At 53.7% G+C, this 17,740-nt stretch overlaps 1 protein-coding gene and 1 long non-coding RNA gene across 7 annotated transcripts in view; one reads left to right on the forward strand and one right to left on the reverse strand.

The window, feature by feature from the left end:
• Positions 1–17,740, reverse strand: part of DNAJC16 (DnaJ heat shock protein family (Hsp40) member C16) — a 21,553-nt gene continuing 3,813 nt past the window's right edge. For 2 of the 6 annotated variants that reach the window (XM_064171773.1, XM_064171775.1), the window contains 11 exons: positions 14,755–14,939; positions 13,385–13,489; positions 11,889–12,047; positions 10,919–11,049; positions 9,301–9,484; positions 8,586–8,768; positions 8,279–8,355; positions 6,634–6,714; positions 6,061–6,159; positions 4,855–5,025; positions 1–3,460 (listed from right to left, as the gene is read on the reverse strand). In XM_064171773.1, coding sequence (XP_064027843.1) covers positions 3,064–3,460; positions 4,855–5,025; positions 6,061–6,159; positions 6,634–6,714; positions 8,279–8,355; positions 8,586–8,768; positions 9,301–9,484; positions 10,919–11,049; positions 11,889–12,047; positions 13,385–13,489; positions 14,755–14,939 — 1,772 coding nt within the window. In that variant the 3' untranslated portion in view covers positions 1–3,063. The remainder of the gene's footprint in view (positions 3,461–4,854; positions 5,026–6,060; positions 6,160–6,633; positions 6,715–8,278; positions 8,356–8,585; positions 8,769–9,300; positions 9,485–10,918; positions 11,050–11,888; positions 12,048–13,384; positions 13,490–14,754; positions 14,940–17,740) is intronic. The other 4 variants (XR_010308507.1, XR_010308506.1, XM_064171774.1 and 1 more) reach the window with 4 other exon arrangements.
• LOC135190425 (uncharacterized) overlaps positions 13,851–17,740 on the forward strand; it is a 4,297-nt gene continuing 407 nt past the window's right edge. Inside the window, exons 1-2 of the long non-coding RNA XR_010308508.1 lie at positions 13,851–14,123; positions 14,767–14,833. This is a non-coding gene — a long non-coding RNA (uncharacterized LOC135190425). The remainder of the gene's footprint in view (positions 14,124–14,766; positions 14,834–17,740) is intronic.

Genomic DNA, 17,740 nt, shown 5'->3' on the forward strand with positions numbered 1-17,740 from the left:
TCCCAGGTTAAAATAGTTTATTTTGGTTGTGAATCTGTAATCATCTTAAAACCAAATGACATCAGTGCCTGTCACTATACAAAGAAAACAAAACCAAACCAAAGGCAAAACCAAACAAACAAAGACAACTTTGCCAAATAAGTTAATTTCCCTCCCACACTCCCAGTATCAAAAGTGCAAAATGATCTCCCTAGGTCCCAGTCCTGTGCCCAGGCTGCTCTTCCCTGGCAGGTTTTGGTGCCAGAGGGAGCAGCAGCAGGCAGATGCCCACGACACTCAGCCCAGGGAGCAGCTGTGGGCCAAGCCTTTGGCTGGGGGTCTGCATCCCTTGGCTTCAGTTGCCCAGTGGTGTGAGATTGCTCAGCTGCCACAGGGACAGTGCCCTAGGGCTGGATTCCTCCATCTTTGGATTCTCAACCACCAAGTGCAGAACAAAAGCATTCTGCTGACCAAGAGAGGTCGAGTGCTGTGAGCTAGGAAATGGCCTGGGGGTGCTGACTCCCAGCTGCTGGGAGAGGGCAGTTGGAGCTCAGGCATCAAGCAGCCTGCACCCCATGCTCTCTACAAGCAGTCAGGCAGCTGCTGCTCCACCACTGACACCAAAGGGAACTAACTGAGGGAGTTAGGACACTTTGGGGGTTGCTTCAGCCACTGAGAGAAGTTTTCCTCTAGAAGGGACACAGGGCAAGAGAGTCTGAGCTGAGCACAAGGGCTGACAGCAGAGCTACAGCCAGACAGGAAATGGAGGCTGGACTCCTGCAAGTGCTCCTTCAGCAAAGCTCTGCTTCCAAGAGGGCCTCACCTGTGCTCTGAGACAATTCAAACCAAGACTGCAGCTGGAGTGTGGCCCAGGAGCTGTGTTTTGAAGGCCCTGCCTGGGGCAGGGCTGAATTCCTTTGCTGAGGCACAACCAGGCACTTTGTCAAGAGTTTGCTCCTGGTTTCTCCCCACCTGCAGAGGCAGCAGAGAATCAGAGAGAATTGGTTTGCTTTGCAAAGTTAAGTGGAGCCTTCCACTGGGCTAAACCCTATTCTAGCCACATCCCACATGGAAAACTGCAGGAAAAGCATAGGAGAGCCAGAGGCATTGCTCCAGCCAGCAGAAAATGCAGTCTAGCAGCATCAGGCTGGGCTTTTGCTCTCCCTCCAGCTCTGTTTCAGCAGAACCTGTGCACCTCAGAGCCCTGTGGCTGGGAGAAGCCCTCACCTTCCTTCCTCCCCTAAGCTTTAGTGCCTCACTCAAGCTGCAGCTAAAATTAAGTAACCTCACAGGGGGTTGGTTGGTAGCATTGTAGCCTTTATTTGGAAGTAGATTACAGATGGTGGTGGAGGTTCCTGTGGTGGCTGGAGCACACCAATCTGCTCCCAGGGCGGGGAGGGGCGCAGCAAGCCAGGGCTTTGTGAGCAGCTAGGGCACGGTGGCAGTGAGATGACTTTTCCTATGGGATGGGCAGCGAGCTCAGGGGTTGGCACTGTCATTCCTGCCACCTGGCTGCTCCACAGAGATGGTAACTAAGGTGGTGAGCGCTGAGTGAGCTTTTAGTTAACACCACATGCTTGACCAAGTCAAGGTCAGAGCCCTGCTGTGGCAGCTGCCCCATGCTTTGGCAGTGCTGGAGCCCAACAGTGACTCGGTACCGTGGGGGCTGGGCAGAGAGATGAGGACCAAGGTGCTGGGGTCTGCCCTGGAGCAGCAAAAAGGAAGAACAAACCCCTTGAGACTTCAGTCCTGGCCACAAAGCTAAACCCTGCAGCTTTGCTTTCTCACTTGAGGAGTGGAAAGCAGCCTCAAGTGTGCTGCTTTTCTCCCTCTGCCTTGCAGAAGTCCTCCTCTTCCCCCTACATGGTGTTGACAGTGTCTGCTGGAGCAAAGCAGAACCCAAACCCTGCGACTGCTTTAGCTTCACACAGACCTAAGTGTTCAAAAAGACCAAAAAACCCCAAACAAAACCCCAATGCAACCAAAGAGAAACCCAAGCAGCAGCCTGCCTGCAGAGGAACAAAGCTTTGTGATGAGGAGGAAAGAGGTGAGAGGCTGAAACCAAAGATCTCCCAGCCAGGCCTACACCAAAAGGGAGTTTCACAGGCGAGCGACGGTCTGATGATCCAGCACTTCTGGGGCAAGGTTTCAAGGATACAATCATTGAAGAATTAGGTTCCTTGATACAAAGAAAGGTTGCTTTGTACTACAGACGTAAGGGTGCTTGGAAGGAGCTCAGATCAGCTCCCTAGCAGCTAGGTGGAGTTTCTCTTACACATCTACTGGCTCATAGCAGCTCACGCCTACGATCTGAGGACACAAAAGTTATGGCTCTAGGAGACATCGTCTAAGATCGACAGAAGCAGAGAAAGGCATCTGAAAAAAAATCCAGGTGACACTGAAAATGGCTCAACCCCTTGACAAGATTCTGTGCCAAACCCCATCCCTTGCCAGCTGCAGCTGGAAGGATGAAGAGGAGCGTGAACCACGCAGCTCTCCTGCCAGCCTGCGCCACAGGCGAGTCCCAGCTGCAGCCTGGCTACGGGGGAGGTGCTCCCAACCACGCTCCACATCACTTACCACGGAGGGGAGGCTGATAAAAGTACCACTGCCTGGTGGGAGGAGACCTGTCAGATGGGCAGGGCCAGGGAAGGTCTGCAGGTTCTTGCCAGTGTTACACCATGCACCATGGGCTAAGCACACGGGGAAGGAAGGAGAGAGACAACCGGGACCTGGTCTGCACTGAGCCGCCGCAGCAGAGGAGTCACAGGTCTGTTTTCTTCAGCTGAGGTCAAACAAGGATGAGCTGTCAGGACAAGGAGGGGTTACCAGACTGCTTGGCTCTGGGGTAGTTTGGTGTCCAAACGCACGAGGAGGTGGTGGATGGGATTTTGGGGTGCTTGGCTGCACTCCCAGGCTCCAGACACAGGGGGAGATTATTTTCTAGTCGCCAGCCCTAAGAGGAGAGTTCAATCTAAAACCTAAGGTCCATTCATCAGGCTTGTGTGGATGTGCTCCTGGAAAGAGCTGTCCCTGGTCATCTTCATAAAAAGTTTTGTCCATGAGGATCTCTTTTAAAACCCCTCAGTCTAGTGCTGGCCACGAGGGGATATAGAACCTCTGCAAGGACCCCTCCAGCAGCCGCTCCATCCAGAAGGACAATTTGTGTAACTTGTTTTTAATGGATCTAGATCCTGGGCTGCAGGAAGGTTTCCCTCTGGCTTCTGTGTGTAGTGAGGAGTCATAATCCTCACAGGATCCCAGGGTTCCCCCCTCGTCCCCTGCTCTGTGAGGCTTAAAGAGGCAGAAGTATTTCTTGTGGCCGTTCAGGGCCAGCACGTAGCCGGTGTAGTCGCGCTCCAGGAAGTGCTTGTCGTACTGGTTCGGGATGGGGGCTGCATCCTGGGCAAACTCCAGCAGGTACTCCAGCCACTCCCGGTGCTTGTCCAGGCTGAGGAAGGAGAAGTGAAGAGAGCTGCTCCTGGGGAAAGAGCAGAGGAGAAGCAGGGTTAGCTGCCTTCCCGGCTCTGGCTGGGTTCCTGCTGGACAGGCAGGCGTGAACAAGGGCAGGCACTGAGACGGAAGCACTGAACCATAGCGTGGGGAGGGATGGAAGTGACCTCTGGAGATCAATCCAGTCCAATCCCCCTGCCACAGTAGGGTCACCCAGGGCAGGTCACACAGGAAGACCTCTGGAGATCAATCCTGTCCAATCCCCCCTGCCACAGCAGGGTCACCCAGGACAAGTCACACAGGAACACCTCTGGAGATCAATCCAGTCCAATCCCCCTGCCACAGCAGGGTCACCCAGGACAAGTCACACAGGAACACCTCTGGAGATCAATCCAGTCCAATCCCCCTGCCACAGCAGGGTCACCCAGGACAAGTCACACAGGAACACCTCTGGAGATCATCCTGTCCAATCCCCTCTGCCACAGCAGGGTCACCCAGGGCAGATCACACAGGAAGACCTCTGGAGATCAATCCAGTCCAATCCCCCCTGCCACAGCAAGGTCACCCAGGGCAGATCACACAGGAACACCTCTGGAGATCAATCCTGTCCAATCCCCCCTGCCACAGCAGGATCACCCAGGGCAGATCACACAGGAACACCTCTGGAGATCAATCCTGTCCAATCCCCCCTGCCACAGCAAGATGACCCAGGGCAGGTCACATAGGAAGACCTCTGGAGATCAATCCTGTCCAATCCCCCCTGCCACAGCAGGATCACCCAGGGCAGATCACACAGGAACACACTCACTGAGACTGGAAAGTCTTCAGTGAAGGAGACTCCACAACTTGTCTGGGTTGGACTGGATGATCCCAAATGTCCCTTCCAAGCCATAGAATCATAGAATCACAGGATGGTTTAGGCTGGAAGGGACCTCAAGGATCATCCCATCCATGATGGGATCCTGGGATTCTGTGAGTGCAGAGGCTGCTTTGCTGGCCAGCAGCACTGCTCCTAACTTGTCATCAGAGGCAGGGACACCTCCCACTAGAACAGACTGCTCAAGGCCTCATCCAACCTGGCCTTGGCCACCTCCTGGGAGGTTGTGGAGCTACTGTCATCAGAGCTGCCCTTCCCAAGCTGCTAAAGCAGTAACTGAAACCCAGGAGAGGATCCCAACTAAGTGGAAATTGAATCATAGACTCATAGAATGGTTTAGGTTGGAAGGGACCTCAAAGCTCAGCTAGTTCCAACCTTCTGCCATAGGCAGGGACACCTCCCACTAGAGCAGGTTGCTCAAGACCTCATCCAACCTGACCTTGAACACCTCTAAGGAGGTTGTGGAGCTCCTAACTTGTCATCAGAGCTGCCCTTCCCAAGCTGCTAAAGCAGTAACTGAAACCCAGGAGAGGACCCCAACCTACCCTGTGAAGGTGTAGACTTCCAGGGCAAACTTCTGGAGGAGCATGGTTTTGGTGGAGTTGGACAGGATCAGGACCACGTTCATGTGACCCGGCCTGAGGCGCACCAAGTTGCTGTTGTAGTTGATGTCTGTCAGCTCAGTCACCTCCACAAAGCCCTTCTTGGGAATCCTGCTGCAACACAACAGTGTCTGAGTGCCAGGGGAACAAGGCACCAGGCTGAGGATGGAGACACCATAAAGCCTTCCCTAGTCTTTTACACTGAACTGTGTGACTAAAGCCAGTTCAATCAGTGCAGTGCCCAGACTTGGATCTTCCTCAACCACTCAGTCAGACCTTTCCGTCCATGGAGGTGTTCAAGTACAGACTGGATGAGGCACTTAGTGCCATGGTCTGGTTGATTGGCTAGGGCTGGGTGCTAGGTTGGACTGGATGAGCTTGGAGGTCTCTTCCAACCTGGTTGGTTCTATGATTCTATGTTGTTTGAGATAAACTAGGTGGAAATTGAATCATAGAATGGTTTAGGTTGGAAGGAACCTAATAGTTCAGGCAGTTCCAAACCCCTGCCATAGGCAGGGACATCTCCCACTAGAACAGGTTGCTCAAGGCCTCATCCAACCTGGCCTTGAACGCCTCCCTGGGCAACCTGTGCCAGTGTCTCACCACCCTCAACCTGTGCCAGTGTCTCACCACCCTCACTGCAACCAAATTCCTAATACCCAGTTTCAACCTCCCCTCTGCCGGTTCAAACCCATTCCTCCTCATCCTGTCATTACCAGACCTTGTCAACAGTCCCTCCCCAGCCTTCCTCTAGGCCCTCTTCAGATACTGAAAGGCTTCCCCAAGCTCTCCTTGAAGCCTTCTCTTCTGCAGGCTGCAGAGCTCCAACTCTTGTAGCCTGTCCTCAGAGCAGAGCTGCTGCAGCCCTCTGAGCATCTCTGAGACCTCCTCTGGACTGGCTCTGACAGTACCATGTCCTGCTTGTGCTGGGGGCTCCAGAACTGCACCCAGGACTCCAGGAGGGGTCTGAAGAGAGCAGAGTGTGTGCACCCCTGGGTCCTGGCTGAACACCCTTCTGACCCACATCGCCAGGCCTGTGCTATGTCTGTGCTATGTCTGTGCAACTTGGGCTCTTCTCTGCTGTCCACCTAACGTTCTCCTTCTGCACAGATGCTTCCCAAGCAATGCTGGAGAAACTAGAGAGGGAACCTGTTACTGTCTTTGCTGAAGCTGGTGTCGTTCTTCTCCGTCTTTGTGGCGGTTTCCTCTTTCTCAGAGGGAGGAGAGTCCCTGGTATCACTCGAATCACTGCAAAGGAAGATGATCTACTGTGAGTTTAAGGCACCAAGACTGGGCTGAGGTGGTGTTGGGCTGACTGTAACATGCCCCTAAGAGGTTTTGGCAGGAAAGCCTGAACAAGAATCATAGAATGGTCTGGTTTGGATTGGGCCTCTGGAGGTCATCCAGTCCAACTCCCTCTGCAGTCAGCAGAGACCTCCTCAGCCAGAACAGCTTGCCCAGAGTCCTGTCAAGCCTCACCTTGAGTACTCCAGGGGTGGGTCCCCAACCACATCCCTGGGCAGCCTGTTCCACCACCCTCATGGTGCTGAACTTCCTCCTAACATCCCATCTAAACCTGCTCTTCTCTGGTTTGAAGCCATTGCTCCTTGTCCTGTCACTACAGAGCTCTGTAATCAAGGCTCTCTCCACCCTTCTTGTAGGCCCCCTTCAGGTACTGGAACGTTGTTATTAGGTCTCCCCCAGAGCCCTCCCCACACTCACCTGAAAGCTTGCACAATGACAGTGCCAAAGAGGATGAAGAGAGCAGAGAAGAGCAGGGACAGCAGCGGCATCATCTCTCGCCTGCGGGGAAGGTGTGCAGACAGCAATCAGGCCTGAGGGTTCCCCTCTGCCTGATTCTGCCTCCCCATTCCCATTTATCTCAAGTAATACATTGTGGGTTTCCCAAAACCTCAGCTCCTTTCCTGGCTGTGGGGGGGAGTCTTAAAGATTGAGATTTTAGAGGACTCTCCAGCTCCCACCCAACAGGAGGAGGATGAAAATGGATCTGTTTTAAGCTAAGGTGACAGGGAATTGGTGAAAACCAACAACGGATGAGTGGTTTCAGGAGCATCACAGAATCATAGAATCAAGCAGGTTGGAAGAGACCTCTGAGATCATCCAGTCCAACCTAGCACCCAGCCCTGCCCAACCAACCAGACCATGGCACTAAGTGCCCCAGCCAGGCTTTTCCTGAACACTCCCAGGCACGGTGACTCCACCACCTCCCTGGGCAGCCCATTCCAATGCCAATCACTCTCTCTGACAACTTCTTCCTAACATCCAGCCTAGACCTCCCTGGCACAGCTTGAGGCTGTGTCCCCTTCTTCTGTTGCTGGCTGCCTGGCAGCAGAGCCCAACCCCACCTGGCTACAGCCTCCCTGCAGGCAGCTGCAGGCAGCAATCAGCTCTGCCCTGAGCCTCCTCTGCTGCAGGCTGCACCCCCCCAGCTCCCTCAGCCTCTCCTCACAGGGCTGTGCTCCAGGCTCCTCCCCAGCCTTGCTGTCCTTCTCTGGACACCTTCCAGCACCTCAGCATCTCTCTTGAACTGAGGAGCCCAGAACTGGACACAGCACTCCAGGGGTGGCCTGAGCAGTGCTGAGCACAGGGGCAGAAGAAGCTCCCTTGTCCTGTTGCCCACACTGCTCCTGAGCCAGCCTAGGATGCCATTGGCTCTGCTGCCCACCTGGGCACTGCTGCCTCATCTTCAGCTACTAGCAATCAACATCCCCAGGTCCCTCTCTGCCTGGCTGCTCTCAACCACTCTGGCCCCAGCCTGTAGTGCTGCTTGGGATTGCTGTGGCCTAAGTGCAGAACTCTGCACTTGGCCTTGTTCAGTCTCATCCCATTGGCCTCTGCCCACCCATCCAGCCTGGCCAGGTCCCTCTGCAGGGCTCTCCTACCCTCCAACAGCTCCACAGCTGCTCCTCTCTTGGTGTCATCTGTAAACTTACTGAAGCTGGACTCAATCCCCTGCTCCAGACCATCAATAAAGATACTGAACAGGACTGTGCCCAGCACTGGTCCCTGGGGCACACCACTAGTTCCAGCTGCCAGCTGGATGTGGCACCATTCACCACCACATGGATGAGGGGTTTCAGGAGCATCATGGCCACACTCAGCCTCAAGGCCAAAGAACTGGAGGCAGAGGCTAATGTCACTGTGTTGGTGCCCACTCTTCAGCTGCACAGACTCATGATTTGGGTTGGAAGGGGCCTCAAAAGATCATCTCAAGAAAAGAGAGGCACCTATGTGTGTTTTGAGATGTCCTCAGTTGCTGGCAGTAAGCCCTTGGCTCTGCTATGCATCTGACCACAATAACAGCAGACCTGCTCCCTAGCAAGATCCATTACCACCCAGTCCATACCAGTTACTGTGAAACAAACTGTCCCAGCAGTCTGAGATGTAGTCCAGCGTGAAGTAGAACCATCGGATAAGGAACATCTGTGTCAAAAGAAGAAATGAATAAAGGAAGTGAAAACTACTCACAGCCCTTAAACAGAATCTTGGGCTGAAGCAGCTTCACAGCATGCCCCAAGCTTCCTTCCACGAGCAAGAAAACTTCTAAGAGTCTTGCCTTGGCATTTTAAGATAGAAATAATGCCCAAAGATGACCAGAACAGGGCTGTCCAAAAGGGTGAGGTGGTGCTAGGACAGCTGGGAAGTGCACTCACAGGAGCAAGTTCATCATTCAAGTCTGCCAGGACAGTTTCTGAAGAGAGAAGCCCAGGGTCTGTCCTCAGCTGATCCAGGAGATCCAGGAGGATGAAGTTGTCCTCTTTGCTACCTTGCCAGGCCTCCTCCAAAGTTTTATAGGCGACCTTCCCTGCGTTGTTTCGTCTCTCCAGGATGACCACCTGGCCAAGACAACAGCATCACAGATGTCAGAGGGGAAGGATCTTTTTACAATCCACAATTATCCCAGAATCCCAGAATGTTAGGGGTTGAAAGATCCTGCCAGAGCAGGATCATCCAGGGCAGGTCACAAAGGAACACATCCAGGAGGGTTCTGAACATCTCCAGAGAAAGACTTCACAACCTCTCTGAACAGCCTTCTCCAGGGCTCCAGCACCCTTACAGTGAAAAGGGTTTTCCTTACTGTCACATGGAATCTCATCTGCTCCAGCTTGCCCCTCTTTGTCCTGTCACTGGACATCCCTGAGCAGAGTCTGGCTCCATCCTCCTGACACTGCCCTGCACATCTTTATCAAAAGAAACGAGGGCAGCCCTCAGGCTCCTCTGCTCCACGCCAAAGAGCCCCAGCTCCCCCAGCCTGTCCTTACAGATTCAGCAGAACTAGGAGTCACATGGAGGTTTAGCACCCTACAGGAAGTGATGTTAGAATAAGAGATGAAAAGGAGGGGAGAAAACACAAAGGGAAAGGCTCACAGCTGATCTTCCCCGGTACTTCTCCTCATCCAGCAGCAAGGCGTCTGCCAGCTCGGGCTGCCGATCGTTGTAGGTGTGCACAAACTTCAGAGTGTCCTTCGTGTTGGCCACAGCAAAAGTCAAAAAGGCCTCATAAGCCTCAGCAAACTTCTCACCTTCTCCAGTCAGCAAGACCACACAGTGCCTGGGCAACACAAGCAGAGGATTAGGAACCGTTCGGGATGCAAATGGAAAGCACCATCCCCTTTCCGCTGGCTGGACTGATCCTGAAGAGCCACAAATCCAAGCTGTTCCCCCAGGCAGCCTGCTCCTGCCTCCTACTCAGCCTCCCTGTTTCTCCTTCTTTCCAGCTTCACTCTGTCCCAGGATATGCTTAGCAAAGGCAGGAAAACTACCGAATGATGCAGATATCCAGCAGGATCCAATGCAGTTCCCCTTCTCCCTCAAAATCACAGTATCACAGTCTCACAGTATTATCAGGGTTGGAAGAGACCTCACAGATCATCAAGTCCAACCCTTTACAACAGAGCTCAAGGCCAGACCATGGCACCAAGTGCCACGTCCAGTCCTGCCTTGAACAGCTCCAGGGACAGCGACTCCACCACCTCCCCGGGCAGCCCATTCCAGTGTCCAATGACTCTCTCAGGGAAGAACTTTCTCCTCACCTCCAGCCTAAATTTCCCCTGGCACAGCCTGAGGCTGTGTCCTCTTGTTCTGGTGCTGGCCACCTGAGAGAAGAGAGCAACCTCCTCCTGGCCACAACCTCCCCTCAGGTAGTTGCAGACAGCAATAAGGTCACCCCTGAGCCTCCTCTTCTCCAGGCTAACCAATCCCAGCTCCCTCAGCCTCTCCTCGTAGGGCTGTGCTCAAGGCCTCTCCCCAGCCTCGTCGCCCTTCTCTGGACACGCTCAAGCATCTCAATGTCCCTCCTAAACTGGGGGGCCCAGAACTGAACACAGCACTCAAGGTGTGGTCTAACCAGTGCAGAGTACAGGGGCAGAATGACCTCCCTGCTCCTGCTGGCCACACCATTCCTGATGCAGGCCAGGATGCCACTGGCTCTCTTGGCCACCTGGGCACACTGTTGGCTCATGTTCAGGTGGGTATCAATCAGTACCCCCAGATCCTTCTGTCTGGCTGCTCTCCAGCCACTCCCACCCCAGCCTGTATCTCTGCATGGGGTTGTTGTGGCCAAAGTGCAGCACCAGCACTTGGAGCTATTGAACGCTATCCCATTGGCTCACTCAGCTCTCCAGCCTGTCTCCCTGTTCCTATTCCCTTCCACCCAAACTCTGTCCTGGGATATGCTCAGTAAAGGCAGGAAAACTACCAAATGATGTAGATACCCATCAGGATCCAGTCCAGTCCTTTCCCTTCTCACCCAAAATCAAACACTCAGCTCTCCAGCCTGTCTTCCTGTTCTTCCCTTCCACCCACTCTCTGTCCTGGGATATGCCTAGTAAAGGCAGGAAAGCTACCAAACAATGCACACATATCCAGCAGGATCCAGTCCAGTCCTTTCCCTTCTCCCTCAAAATCAAACACCAGGTAGCTCTAGGAGCAACCCCAGAGCCTCAGGGAACAAACCAGGATAGAAATGTCACCCTCGGAGCCTCACTTGCGCTGTCGGTGAGACTTCTTCACAGGACACAGCTCCTGGAACAGCCTCTGGCTGGTGAGTCTGGCCACCATCAGGAACTTATTCTGGGAAAGGAAGTCATCAATCAGCTGCTTCTTCATATCTCGTGCCTGGTGAGGGCAAAGAAAGCAGAAGTCAGAAGCAGGGCAGGGCCAGGAGGGTAAAGTCGTTGTGTTCCTGTTGGCAGGCTGCCAGCCGTCACGGCCCTCGCTGGGACCATCTGATATGTTCCAACACCCTGAGACTGAGCAGCCACCTGTAGCCACAACCCCTTCAAAGATCAGGCACCAGACATGAGACATAGATGCTCAGAGGGCCATGAAGATGATCATGGCCACAAAGATGCTCAGAGGGCTGCAGCAGCTCTGCTGAGAGGACAGGCTGAGAGAGCTTGGAGAAGAGAAGGCTTCGAGGTGACCTTGGAGTCACCTTTCAGTATCTGAAAGGGGCTGCAGGAGGGCTAGGGAGGGACTATTGACAAGGTCTTGTGATGACAGGAGGAGGCATGGGTTTGAAGTGGCAGAGGGGAGACTGAAACTGGATGTTAGGAAGTTGTTTGCAGTGAGGATGGTGAGACACAGGTACAGGTTGCCCAGGGCGGTTGTGGAGCACAGAATCGAAGATCACATTGGGTGATTCTGTGCTCCACAACCTCCCTGGAGGTGTTCAAGGACAGGCTGGATGAGGCCTTGAGCAACCTAGGCTGGGAGCAGGTGTCCCTGCCTATGGTAGGAGGTTGGAACTAGATGATCTCTGAGGTCCTTCCCAACCTAAACCATTCTATGATTCTATGAAACCTGCTGAGCTTCCTCCCCTCCTAATGGTCACTGCTCTGCCCCTGCTGGAGCTCACAAGTTCCATCTGAAACCGACCACTCCTTGCTCTAAACCACACCACTGCCCACGGCATCCACACGAAGCAAGCTGTTGGGGAGGGCTCTGGGCAGTACCTGCACGACATCTGAGGGCCTGTCAATGTGCTCCTTGAAGACCATCATGGTGGGAGTGTAGACATTGATGTTGTACTGTCGGGACAGCTCCTCGGTGCCTCGCAGCCCCACGTAGACGTAACCGAAGGAGAGGTAATCGCGGTAGGCGAAGGCTGTCAGCTGGGTGAGAGGAGAGCACCAGGACATGGTTACACCTCCACAAAGGGACTTGGGATAGATTGGATCCACAGGCCAATGTTATTGGGGGGTGCTGGTAGATAGTAGCTGAAGCTGAGGCAGCAGTGTGCCCAAGTGGGCAGCAGAGCCAGTGGCATCCTGGGCTGGCTCAGGAGCAGTGTGGGCAGCAGGACAAGGGAGGTTCTTCTTCCCTTGTACTCAACACTGCTCAGGACACACCTTGAGTGCTGTGTCCAGTTCTGGGCTCCTCAAGCCAAGAGAGATGTTGAGGTGCTGGAAGGTGTTGAGAGAAGGGCAGCAAGGCTGGGGAGGGGCCTGGAGCACAGCCCTGTGAGGAGAGGCTGAGGGAGCTGGGGGTGTGCAGCCTGCAGCAGAGGAGGCTCAGGGTAGACCTCATTGCTGTCTACAACCACCTGCAGGGAGGCTGTAGCCAAGTGGGGTTGGGCTCTGCTGCCAGGCAACCAGCAAGAGAAGAAGGGGACACAGCCTCAAGCTGTGCCAGGGCAGGTTGAGGCTGGATGTTATTAGGAAGTTGTTGGCAGAGAGAGTGATTGGCATTGGAATGGGCTGCCCAGGGAGGTGGTGGAGTCTGTGTGCCTGGAGGTGTTGAAGCCAAGGCTGGCTGGGGCACTTAGTGCCATGGTCTGGTTGATTGGGCAGGGCTGGGTGCTAGGTTGGACTGGATGATCTCAGAGGTCTCTTCCAACCTGCTTGATTCTATGATTCTAAGCTGTAAATACAGCTTCATTCCTTAACTTCCAGCTGGCTGAATCTAGTCCAGGTGATTTTCTTAAGTGTGTGTGGGGAGGAAACTCCCAAACCATCACACTGTGATTAGAAATGCTGTATCCAGCAGGAGTAGGGAGGTGACTGTCCACTTCTGTTATGAGGATAGGCTGAGGGAGCTAGAGAGGAAATGACTCCAGGAGAGACTTTAATGCTGCCTTCCAATACCTGAACAGATCCTACAGGAAGGCTGCAGAGGGACTGCTCATGAGACTGTCTGGAGACAGGACAAGGGGGGATGGTTTGAAGCTTATGCAGAACAGGGTTAGACTGGATCTAAGGAAGAAGTTCTGCAGCATGAGGGTGGTGAGACTCTGGCATAGGCTGCCCAGAGATGTTGTGGAAGCCTCCTCTCTGGGGCTGATCGAGGCCAGGTTGGATGAGGCTTTGCGCAACCAAGTCTAGCTAAGAGGTGTCCCTGCCCATGGCAGGGGTGTTGAGTAATGATCTCTGAGGTCTCTTCCAACCTGAGCCATTCTGGGATTCTGTGATTAATTAGCAAGTCAGCAACAGGGTGACAGAACTCAGCTCACCTTGTACAAGAGTGGCACAACTGGCATGTGGTCAAAGAGCAGGACGTGAGGCTTGTTTTCTCTCTTCCAGTTGGAGAGGAAGTGGATGTAGTTTTTATCTGTAATCTTCAAACAGAACCAGGGGGTTAGCTGGAACCTCTGAGCTGCTGGACACATGCAGTGCTCTGTGATCAAGTGTCTGCAGGAGAACTGAGCCTGGAAAAGCTCTCCAGGTGCTACAGGAAGCAGATTGAGGGTTTGCCTTTCCAACAGGTGCACTTGGACTGTGCTTTCTGATACAGGAAATTAAGCCCAGCAGTTCTGACCCCCACACCAGCCCTCTTAGCTCCTGCACCCTCTCCTGATGCTGTCCCAATTCAAAGCTGGTGCCACTTTCATTCTCATAACTGTTCTTGAGGTCATATACTTTAGGTATCGTGGGGAGCCAAGGGGTAGCAGATACCAAACATCCCTCAAACCTACTCTGTTTCAGCTGAGTACCTCTCTGACCCAGAGGAAGGACATAAAAAGGAGGTCACAGCTGGTTTAAGAGTTTACAGGGAGAGGAGCACGCTGCCAGCTCTGTTGGTGAGGAGAGCCTAACTGCAGGAGGTGAAATGGCTGTTTTGGCCATGGGAAAGGACTAGACCCTGCTTTTGGGGTGAAAAGCCATACCAGGAGGACAGCAGGGCATGAATCTGTTGGGAAGGGCAGCCCTTGCTGCAGACTCCAAGGGAAAATGATGTGACCAAGGCTGCAGGTGAGAGCTCTGTGGGGAGTTTCTTGCACTAAAAAGTGGGGGAGGTTGCTTCAGGACTCTGCTAAAAATAAGCAAGCAGGGGCAAAAGACAGAGGGGGGTTCTTTATCTAGTAGGAGGCTTTACCTACTGGAGCACTGCCAGCCCCAGTTTCAGAGGCCTGGCTCAAAACTGGATGAAGCAAACAGCAGGTGTCTGTCTGGCTGAGTTTTAGCAGACAGTGCCTACGAGTCAGTGAGTGGCCCTCATTTGCTGGATGAAACAAGAGAAGGGAAGGCAAACCCAAGAAGCAAGCTGGGCACGATGCCAGATTCCCAATCCAGGGATGGCTTTTCCACACTCAAAGGGGTCACAGCTGGGCCAGCAGCAGGCGCTGGAGGTGCTGGTTTAACAGTGTAGCAGCAGGATAAGCCCTGCTGGAGGAGAAGCCTTACAGCGCTTGCGACAGCTCCAGGCTTTGGCGCTGCAGCTGCTGCTCTCCATACACCTCTCACCTCAGCAGCCTCACTCAGAGCTTCTCAGCTCTGTGCCACAGCTCAGGGGGCGCTGAATGAACCAGAGGAGGCAACCAAAGCAGGGAGGTGAGCAGCCAGCGAGACAGGAGGAGCAGAGGGGGAGTCAGCTGAGTGTTACCTTCTCCACCAGGCTGCCCGGCAGCAGGCTCTCCACGAAGTGCCGCAGGTTCTCGCGCAGGACGGCGCTGTGGAAGAAGGTGACCCTGCCATTGATGAGCCCCAGGATGGAGGGGGTGCTGTGGGCACCGAGGTGATGGGCGAGGCGCCTCTCGTACCCGGCGTGAACCACTCCGATGCCCACCCCTGCGGAAGGAGAGGGGGATGGTGGGAAAGGGCAGCTGGGAGGAAAGGGAGGATGGAGACCTGGGCTCTTGCCCAGCAGCCTGCTCAGGAGTGAATGTGGGACTGTCCTTCCTAAAGACTCCTCATGGCATTCAACAAGGCCAAGTGTAAGGTCCTGCACCTGAGTGGGTGCAATCCCAAGCACAGCTCCAGGCTGGGTGGGGAATGGCTGAGAGCAGCCCTGAGGAACAGGCCCTGGGGGTCTGGGGTGAGGAAAAGCTCAACAGGAGCCTGCAGTGTGAGTGCAGCCCAGACACAACCCTGTGCTGGGCTGCAGCAAGAGCAGTGTGGGCACAGGGCAAGGGAGGGGATTCTGCTCCTTGGCTCTGCTCTCCTCACCCCACCTGCAGTCCTGGGTGCAGTTCTGGAGCCCCCAGCACAAGCAGGACATGGAATTGTCAAAGCCAGCCCAGAGGAGGCCACCAAGATGCTGAGAGGGCTGCAGCAGCTCTGCTGTGAGGACAGGCTGAGAGAGTTGGGGCTCTCCAGCCTGGAGAAGAGAAGGCTTCCAGGAGACCTTGGAGTGGCCTTGCAGGATCTGAAGGGGGTTACAGGAGGGCTGGAGAGGGACTATTGACAAGGTCTGGGAATGAGAGGACAAGGAGGAATAGGTCTGAAGTGGCAGAGGGGAGATTAAAAGTGGATGTTAGGAAGAAGTTGTTTGCAGTGAGGGTGGTGAGACACTGGCAGAGGGAGGCTGTGGATGCTCCCTCCCTGGATGTGTTCAAGCCAGGTTGGATGAGTCCTTGTGCAACCTGCTCTAGTGGGAGGTGTCCCTGCCTATGGCAGGGGATTGGAACTGGCTGAGCTTTGAGGTGCTTTCCAACCTAAACTATTCCATGATTCTATGACTGTCCCTCCTACAGGAGCTATTCATGGGACTGTCTCTCTTAATTATCTGCTGCAGCATGTCCAGAGAAGGGCAAGAAAGCTGGTGAAGGGTCTGGGGAACAAATCTTTGTGGGGAGCAGCTGATGGCCCAGATGGCAGAAAGCAGATCACATCCTGGGCTGCATCCAAAGCTGTGTTGCCAGCAGATACAGAGTGGGGATTCTGCCACTTTGGTCTGCTCTGGTGAGACCTCATCTGGAGTACTGTATCCAGGTCTGGAGCTCTCAATATAGGAAGGACATGGACCTGACGGAGAAGGTCTAGAGGAGAGCCATTGAAATGATCAGGGGGTTGGAGCACCTCTGCTATGAGGACAGGCTGAGGGAGCTGGGGGTGTTCAGCATGGAGGGAAGGATCTGGGGAGATCTAACAGCAGCCTGCCAGTACCTGAAGTGGGCTACAAGAAGGATGGAGAGAGACTGTTTGCAAAGGCCTGCAGGGACAGGACAAGGGACAATGGCTTCAAACTTGAGCAGAGCAGATTTAGATTGGATGTTAGGAACAGGTCCTTTACTATAAGGATGGTGGAACTCTGCAACAGGGGTGCAGGTGGTGGTTGGGGCCCCATGCCTGGAAATATTCAAGGTGATGCTCAAGAAGGCTCTGAGTAACCTGATCTAGTGAATGTCCTCCACTTGATCTTTGGAAGTCAATTCCAACCCACACCATTCCATGATTCTATGACCTGGGGAGAAAAGGGGGCTGAAGGGAGACCTCACTGATGTCTACAGCTCTCTGAAAGGAAATTGGAGCCAGGTGGGGGTTGGTGTCTTCTCCCGAGGAACAAGGGATAGGCCAAGAAACAGTCTCAAGTTGCACCAGGGAAGGTTGAGGTTGGACATGAGGAACAATTTCTTCCCCAAAAGGGATGTCCAACTCCAGAACAGGCTGCCCAGGGCAGAGTCCCCATCTCTTGAGGTGCTTCAAAGCCATGGAGATGTGATGCTGAGGGACATGGTTTTGTGGTGATGTGGCAGTACTGGGTTAAGGGCTGGAACTGGATGATCCTAAAGGTCCCTTCTAAGCAACCTGATTCTATGTTTCTAACTCTCTGCTCTCCTCCTTCAGTATTGTATTTAAGACTTGTAGTTTTATTTAGAGAGAGAACACCCTGTCCTCTTTTGTTGTCTGCTGGTGGTTCATGTGCCACATGAAAACATCAAGGAAGAAAATCTTAGTAAGCAGGAACTACCCTGCCTGTGTCTCCTGCTGCCTGCTGAGCCTTCATCTGCAGGGAAAGCAAAGCAGCTGAGTGCAGAGGGGCATGTGAAAAACACCTCCTTGGCATCCAAACATCTTTAATGAGCCTCAAAACCTCACTGTATGGCAGCAGGCCTAAAGCTGAAGAGGTTTTCTGCAAGGATTAGAGCCAGCCAAGTGCAGGAGGAAGAGGAACACAGCATTTAGGCACCACAAATTGAGGCTTGGTTTGTAGCAGTGCTATCAGTCCATGGCCATGCCACCCTGTCTTAGCATCCCTTTATTAGCATCACTGCATCCAGTTCTGGTGCAGCCAACAAAACAAAGACATCAAACTGTTGGAGTGGGTCTCTGGAGCAGACAAAAGTGATCTGAAGGCTGCAGCACTTCTGTGAAGATAGGCTGAGAGAGTTTGGGCTTTTCAGCCTGGAGAAGAGAAGGCTTCACCCAGGGAGCAGCCTTCTAGTACAGGGGCTACAAGAGAGCTGGGGAGGGACTTTAGGCAAGGGCTTGGTGTGACAGGATGAGAAGGAATAGATTGAAGGCAGAAGAGAGAGATTTAGAGTGGAGATTAGGAAGAAATTGTTTAGAGTGAGGATGGGGAGACACTGGCACAGGTTGCCCAGTGAGGTTGTGCATTCCACCTCCCTGGAGGTGTTCAAGGCCAGGCT

Source organism: Pogoniulus pusillus, chromosome 36, assembly GCF_015220805.1.
Source record: "Pogoniulus pusillus isolate bPogPus1 chromosome 36, bPogPus1.pri, whole genome shotgun sequence".
Classification (NCBI taxonomy): Eukaryota; Metazoa; Chordata; class Aves; order Piciformes; family Lybiidae; genus Pogoniulus; species Pogoniulus pusillus.